The 8,276-nt window shown below is 40.6% G+C and overlaps 1 protein-coding gene across 3 annotated transcripts in view; it reads right to left on the bottom strand.

Annotated features, from left to right (window-relative positions):
• Window positions 1-3,651: 3,651 nt before the first annotated feature.
• Bach1 (BTB domain and CNC homolog 1) overlaps window positions 3,652-8,276 on the bottom strand; it is a 43,716-nt gene continuing 39,091 nt past the window's right edge. For all 3 annotated transcript variants that reach the window (XM_026396156.2, XM_026396154.2, XM_026396155.2), the window contains one exon: window positions 3,652-7,698. In XM_026396156.2, the coding sequence (XP_026251941.1) occupies window positions 7,273-7,698 (426 nt within the window). In that variant the 3' untranslated portion in view covers window positions 3,652-7,272. The remainder of the gene's footprint in view (window positions 7,699-8,276) is intronic.

The raw sequence follows: 8,276 nt of genomic DNA, 5'->3' as shown, positions 1-8,276 counted from the left end.
AGGTCATAGACCACATTTTCACCTGGAGGGTCCACATTTTCCATCTGGAGGGTCATTGTGGAGGATGATGCTTTCCCTTCAGAAGGCAACTTTCTGTGGAGTTCCAACTGTTCTCCATGGACCTCAGAAAAGCCAACTGGACATGTCTAAGCAAAAGGCACCCAACCCCCACCAGAGAAGCAGGTCACCTCTCACAGGAATGGTGTGTGATTCCCTTGGGTACTCAGTGTACCATTGGATCCCAAGAACTCAGAGTGACTCAGCATTAATGATGGACACACACGATTACTCTGTGCAGTGTTTGTGCCAACTGCTTTCAAAACAAGCCAATCCCCAGCCATTAGAGCAGTTATCCCAGACAGAGCCATGGAAGACACTCTGTGGCTATCTGAGGGAAGGAAAATACATGGAGAATATCCTTGTATGGGCTTCCCTGAGGCCTGTCAGTCAGTACTTTCTTTTTGGAATCTACTACCTATGATCTTTGAGACCAATTGACAGATATTCCCCCCTCCCCCACTCCAGTGGAGCAAGAGGCCTTTAAAAGTGAATATAATGTGGTATAAATTATGGACAGTGGCCTGTGGGTGTCCCAACACCGTCAGTTCCATGGCTCTACAAGGGACAATGAACCCACTGGCAGTGACCCTAGGTAGGGGAAGGAGCTCAAGGTGCCACTGCTGCAGTGCTGCTTTCCGACGGCCTTCAGGGTGGCTGGGTTCCAGTGTACTACAGAGTGCTTGCAGGGTTCAAGCTTCCAACTAGCGGCACCCCACCAGGGAGCCCCACATCCCACTGAGTATTCAGACTCAAAGAGGGAAGGGTAAAGCATCAGCACTGGCTCCATGGGGCTCATCCAGAGTTGACTTTGGATCACTTAAATCCACAGAGGAGAAGCCATCCCCAGAAGGCAATTCTCTGAGGCCTACAAAACCCATCAGGTCTGACAGTGCCCACACCTGGGAAGGTGGGCTGGAAGCTCCTGAGGGAGACCTCAGTTAGTTAGGGGGCCAGAAGTACCTCGTTGGCAGAAGAAATGTCAATGAAGGCATCATGCAATGGTGTCTTTCCCCCAGAAATCACCAATGTGTGAGACCAGAATGAAGTCCTGAGAGTTGTCCCAGGGCAGACGAAGGAGAGGTTGTGAGTCCCCGGACACGAGGATCTCTCAGAAAACAAGATCTTCAGTCGTTTCCCTGTATACCACTGAGTTTCTATCCTTTGAGTTACGGATGGGAAATTTAAGACAGAACTAGTTTTCGGTTTTTGATACAGAGTTAGCCCTTAAATTTACTTATCGGGATTTGGTTGGATCCATTTCAGAGCCTCCTGGTAGCTCTAAGTCAGAGGGATATATTTCATATGTCTGCGATAACAGATATAAAGCCTGAAAACTGGCTTATTTCAAAACAAGGGTGGTTGTGAGGCCAAGACTGTGATAATTGATAACTCTTCCTACTCTGAAAGGTGAACTCATCAGACAGCCTTGAATATTGTCCTCCTAGAGCCCTGCAGGAAGCACCCGCCAGAGACAACTGCACCTCCAGCTTCCAAAAGAGCCTCAACCTCACCTAGGCATCAGAACTCCCTGGCTGAGACTAACCAAATGAGACATTTAGTAGAGTAGTTTTTACATATGTTTTTCATGAAGTGTTTGAACTCTGAACTCATGTGGGCAAGATAATTTAGTTATTTAATTCCTTTAATGTCTTCAGATCTTAAAAATTTTTGAGCTTCTTCTATATTTTTCCACCCCTCAAAGTTGAATAAAAGAGAACCAGTGTTTGGTGGTATAATCCTGTAATTCCAGTGGCTCAAGGATCTGAGGCAGAAGAATCACAGGTTCGAAGCCAGCCTCAGCAACTAACTTATCAAGGTTGTAAGCAACCTAGTGAGACCCTGTCTCAAAATAAAAAATTAAAGGGCTGGACATATGGCTCAGTGGTTAAGCACCCCTGGGTTTAAAAAAGAAAAAAGTTGAATGAAAGAAGGAGATTCCATTTCAAATTTGGTATATCACTATTATCAGACAACCTTTCATGCACTTTCTTATGGAAATCTTTCTGCATTGGGATTTAATCTCAATGCGTAATACCTCTCTGATATGTGACAATGGACAGTGAGGCAGGGACAGTGACAATGGACAGTGACACAGGGAATTAGCGATGGGAAATGTAGGAGGGAGTTAATTCTCACCCACTGGTATATAGTGGTCTTTGAACTTATTTACTTAGTAAGTAAATAAGTTTTAAATTTGTTCTAGAGCCTTCTGGATCCCAAAGACTCAAAGTAACTCAGCATTAATGATGGACACACACGATTTTTTGAGCAGTGTTTGTTCCAGAGCATTCTGAGAGACCAACTATCTACCATCCACCAGAACCCCAGGAAGTGGTAGCCAAGGCTGGTCTTGGGAAGCATCCTCGAAGGGCTAAATGGCCTGTTGAGCAATGGTTAAGTCCAATGCTACCAGAAAACTGGAGAATGTTAACAGGAACACACTTCCCTAAGCCAGGTCTTCAGAAAAAGCATTCCCTTGAACACCCTCCAGACCTCTGTATCCCTTCCTCAGAGGCTCTAAGCCTACTCAGCTTCACACATCCTGGTCTCCATTGCCTTCCTGTAGAGAGAACATGTTATTGCTGCCACGGGGCGCTGCACCTGAGGATGGACTGGGGTGACTGGTAGATGGGTAGGTCTGCCTAACTCCAGAATTCTCTCCTGGAAAATCACTGAGCTAAAAGCTAGAAAGCCATGGTTCCATTCTGTCCTGAATCTGCAAAAGTTTAAAACCCTAACTGGGAAAAGAATGCTATTTATTGGCCTTCCTCAAAAATCTTCACACCTACTACTTAGCACTTCTGTTGTTGTTAACACCCTTCCAGTCTGACCTCAGGCTGCTGGTAACTCAATTCCAGGGTGCAAGGCAACATGCAAGATGCACACTGGTTAAGGACGGCTGCCCTCAAAGTCTTCGTCTAGATTGAGCCTCTCATGGCCCAGATGCACTCCAGGTTTGTGCCAGGCCCGCCTTTGTCCAGAGACCATCCTTCTCTCTATTCAGACTGAACTCCCTTTCAAAGCTTGGTGAAATCCCATGTGTCTTATTCCCTCCTCTCCAAATTCTTGTAGCCATCACACGGCCTCACTTGACTGTTTACTGACATGCCATCCTGATTCCATCGATATGTCAGGGTTGCTCAACATCAGCACCCCCAGTGGATCGTGGGATGTTTGGTAGCACCCAGACCTCTGATGGCAAATTTTCCCCCTTCAGAGCTGCTATTACTAGACCAGAAGACCATGACAAAACACTGGGCCCTGTTAGAAACGGAATCTAACAGGATGACTGACTCAGTGGGTTGTGTTTAAAAATCAATGAGCGGTGGAGATAAAACCCTCTAAAGGCCCATCACTCAAAGACAGAAATCCAGTTAATCTGATGCAAGACTCAAATCTGGACTTCCTAAAACACCTGAGTCCTGGGAATATCTTTTTCAGGTGTGATAATCAACTAATGAAAATTTCACTCCTATCAATGCCAGTCTTGCTTCACTTCTGATTCAAATTAGTAAAATGGCAGGAAAGGAATGGAAGGTACGACTCTATTCAACTAAAAGTGATTTTAAAGAATTTTATTTTATGGTTAATTTTTCATGAACATTATTTATAGTTTTACTACATTTAGATAAACACCTTAAGAAGAAAATGTAAATTAAATACTATGAAAGTGTACTCTTAATGAAACATGGTATTTTAATAGGATATGGATATATAAGTCTAGTGGTTTTATTGCATTGTTAGAAAATTATAATATGAAAGATACAAAAAAATCAACAATGTTATTATTTCTGTTTATTTTACAATCAGTATGCCATCTTTTACCATATGGCTTTAAATTTTTATGCTATCCAACTGGTTTCAAAGAATAGTTTATTACATGCCTTAATAAAACATTTAAAATATTTACAAGTTCAAAATAGATGCTTCGTAACTGAAAAAAGTTCACCTGAGAATTCTTTATAACATTGCCATTTGTTTTTCCAAGTTGTTAACGTGGCTGAGTGTCCACATGCAATCTATATTGTCTACTGCATCAAATACTTTTAATTCCTTACTTAAAACTGATTAAGCATTAAGTGAAACTGTTATAAAACTTACAGATGGAGAACCAAGTTTATATCCACAATTGTTTCGAATACAACAATTTAACAAATTATTCATTATAGCTATTGAAATAAGAAAAATTTTAAGGTACTATGATTTTACTGAGCTTTAAAAGAAAATCATCAAGCACTGAGAAGGCCGGTTCATAAAATAAGGAACAATGATCATGTAAATATGCAATATACAAACTGAAAATGACATTTTCAAAATTTTGCATGAAGGAAAAGGCATACACTGTATACACATAATCCTATCATTTGTCTTCGGCAGCCTCAAAAAAAAATTGCCTTGAAACAAATTTTCTTAGAAAAAAACTTCTTTAGAAGTTAACGTCAGAGTAGGCATAAATGTGTAATGCTATGCAATATATAGAAAACTTCCCCACCTTATGGCCAAAAGACAAAGATTAAAATCTTTCCTGTCCATCTATAATACAACTTGAAAATCATGTAGGTATGAGGTAGTGTAGTTATTGCATTACATGCTGGCTATTAAAAGTTATGCTAAATTTAAGAAATATTACACTTGGCCAATTATCAGATACCATTAAAATAAATCCTTAATGCTAAATTTCATGGGTAGAGAGAAATTTAAACCAAGTGCCTTAAAATTTATATTTAAACTGTGAAGACAACTAGGTTTTATCATAAAACAGTAACTTCTCAAAGCAAATATATACAGTTGGAATTAAAGCAAAAGATTATTTAACATTTGCAAAAACTGAGGGACAGACAGCTGAGTGTACAATGAGGTAGGAAATCAAGGATTCCATTGGCTTGTATAAGACTTTACACTTTGTAAACCAGAAAAGTTTTTATATTATTTTATATGTGAAGTTGAAATTTAAAATTACAGATATCAAAGAAATAGCTACATGGGGAGGTATGTATATATATATACACACACACACAATTCTTTCATGGGACAGGATGCATTATCATAGAACGGCCATTCTCCCTGACAAGTTGAGTGTACTTCTGAAAGCCTCCAGAAAACAATCCCAACTGATTTTCTCTTCCAAGTCAATAACAGAGAGAACATAACAACACTGAAGAGAGATTAGTGATATCTGCTCCAAGGCCCCCTCCCCCCGCAAGCAACCCCATGGACAAAAGTAATGTTCAACAAATTACTCTGAAATACTGAGACTGGTCCCCATATTCTCTCAAGGCAATACCCTACTTGCTTCCAAATCATGCACACACAGTGGGTGGTCATCTCCCCTGTAAGCTACCCGGGCCCTTCACTGAAGGTGCAGTCTAGAGAAGTGTCACTTTCAAGACATCTGACTAGATGAAATAAAGTACTTTCTATTGCAAATAAACTACTTTGTACCCTTGGAAACTGGGTTCCATTTGTCTTCGGCAGCCTCATATGTCTTCAAATGTGAATACATTATCTGAAATGCCTGGGACCAGATTGTGTCAGATTTCAGATGTTTTTTTTTTTGGAAAAAAATTTATGTTTTTGAAAAAAATTTATATATGTAAAAAATGAGATATCCTGGGGACAGGATCTCAGTCTAAACACAAAATTGGTTTGTTTCATATACACCATAGCCTACAGTTACTTCAAATTTTGTCGTGTGCGCTCATGTTTGAGCGCTACCTGTACATGAGATCAGGTATGGAATTTTTTGCTATGGTATCATGTCAACATTCAAAAAGTTTCAGATTTGGGAGCATTTTGGATTCTCAATTAAGGATGCTAACCCTGTATATTTTCTTTTTTAATTGTTGAGGTCTATACCTTGCATCTGACTTTCAAATCTGCAATCCCAGAATGGTTTAAGCATTACTGCAAAATATATGGGATAATTACTCAGATTATAAATACATTCTACGATAGGATCAAATAAAGACAAAGACTGATTTTTAAAGACAAATGATCTGTGTCCCTTTATGCAGCATCAAAATAGGGAAAGAAAATAGAAATAAATCTGGTTCCCAAATGCAAACCCATAAACAAACAAGATTAAGTTTCATCCTTTTTCACAAACCTGCAGAGTTATAGATACACTGTTAACTAAAATGATGCTTTTTAGAAGTATACCATAGGACTTTAAAAATAGCATGAAAAATGAATTGCACTCCTGGTAAGTGTAGGTAATCCCCAACCTACTGCCATGCCTGCTTTCCTGGCATACGTGACTTAGGGCAGAAAAGTGAACAGTCTTCTATTTTGGCAAGCTCCCCTGGATCCCAGATCAGGCTGCCAGTGCACACACTCAGGTGATGACATCCTGAGTCCTGACTCTCCTGGCACGGGGGAAGAACATCAGGAAACAGAAATTTCATAATGAGCTCAGATGGAAAAGATACTGAAGAGGGGAAAAGAGGAAAAATGATACTTATCTACTACTGCAGTGCAGCCAGAAATTCTATAGTCAATAATAACAAAGAGGAGCAGAAGCCTCCGCCTTGGGTCAACCCTTGCCTGCTCCTAGATCCTCCCTAGGAGTCTCCTGGTTCTGGCAGAGGCCGCAGGGGAAAGCTCTGGGATTCAGCCAGAAGACTTGCTTTTCACACTGCAGCTCTGCACAAACATTCCCCATGCTGACACCCTCCTGCTGTGTAGACTGGAACTCTTATTAGCAATGCTTGGGGAGATATTTTCTTTAAACCAGTACATTGCAAAAAGGTCAATTTTTAAACTTCTGCAGGCTGCTTCTTCAGTAGGAGCTATCTGGAAATGTTTCAAGCTGTAAGACTGTTTGACATTCTGCAGTTTTCATTCTCATGGTCATTTTGAATACTGGGAAATTATTTTATTCTTTAAAATACAAGTATTAGGGCTGAGGATGTAGCTCAGTTGGTAGAGTGCTTGCCTCACAAGCACAAGGCCCTGGGGTCAATCCCCAGCACCACCACACACACAAAAAAATCAGATTTCCACATGTGATTTTTCAGTATCTGGAAAACAAATCATTTCTGTGTCTTGTGGAAATCAAGGCAAAATCAGGGTTGACTGGAGAGAAATTTCCTGAACAGAAAGCTAGGAGGGGAAAACACAATATTGATAAGTAAGGGATGGCCTTACTAGGCTTTCAAGACAATGCCGAACTTCAGTAGAAAATCTGCTGGGCTGGAGGAAGGGAGTCCAAGTTTACTCATCAGTAGTACATTTATCAGTCATCTGCTGACAGAAGTCGGAGATCCCACCACTCTGCCTCTGTTCCACCTGCCCGGCTGGATCGGAGGCTGCACTGGAAATGGACTCCTGCCCCCGGATGTAGCCGGCCTCACTGCTTCCTCTCCCATTAGGAGGCAGCGCAGCTGGAGGCCCATCAGAGAGACTGAAAACTGATGGTACCGAGGGTTCCCCATCAGGAGTACTTTTTCCTTTTTCAGAAATTAAAAACGAAAGTGGGCAATCGGAAGCAGAGTACTTGGCGAGGATCTGTATTTGCTCTTGACTCAGAGCTGCTTCTTTACAGACTTTCTGGCAAAGCCCAGTCAGGTTCTGCTTTGTCTCACCCAGAGTGGATAAAATGTGGTCTCTCTCCTTCAACAGGCTCGCCTTCTCATTTTGCTGTGAGGGGGGAAAGAGAAAACCGTGACTGAGATTTCTTAGCTCAAGCAACATTTCTATGGCAATGAACATGCAATGTCTCCTTATTAAATAAGAAGACAGGGAATTTTCCTTTTCAAAGTATATGTTAAATGCCAAGAGTACTGAATCTCTTGAGTCAGACATCTTAGAATTCGGAATTTTTCAGATTTAGAAAGAGTGGGTATACATATAATTCCTTCAGCTGGTCTGGGGCAGTACCCCACTGTCAAACCTTTATATTTTTAAGCAAAACAGCAAAATACCAAATAAAGCACAAAGTAGGGGAAAAACTCTGTGTTATCAATTTAGGTGAGTTTAGGACCAAGAGTTTGTAACAAACTTGCAGTTTTCAGAGTTTTTTTGTATTTGAACATTGCACATCTGCAGACAGACAGACTATAATAAAGAACAAAACACCATAAGTACAGTCTATAGTGCTTCGCTAAGGAGACACCATTGTAAGATTCAAGAAAAGACTGCTTTTTTGGGTAGTTGATTTATGCCAAATATTATACAAAATGTTTTAAAATACACAATTTCAGTAAATAATCCACACA

This window comes from Urocitellus parryii, chromosome 2, assembly GCF_045843805.1.
Source record: "Urocitellus parryii isolate mUroPar1 chromosome 2, mUroPar1.hap1, whole genome shotgun sequence".
Classification (NCBI taxonomy): domain Eukaryota; kingdom Metazoa; phylum Chordata; class Mammalia; order Rodentia; family Sciuridae; genus Urocitellus; species Urocitellus parryii.
Note: the sequence above shows the minus strand (reverse complement) of the source record. Positions and strands in the feature narration are given on the sequence as shown.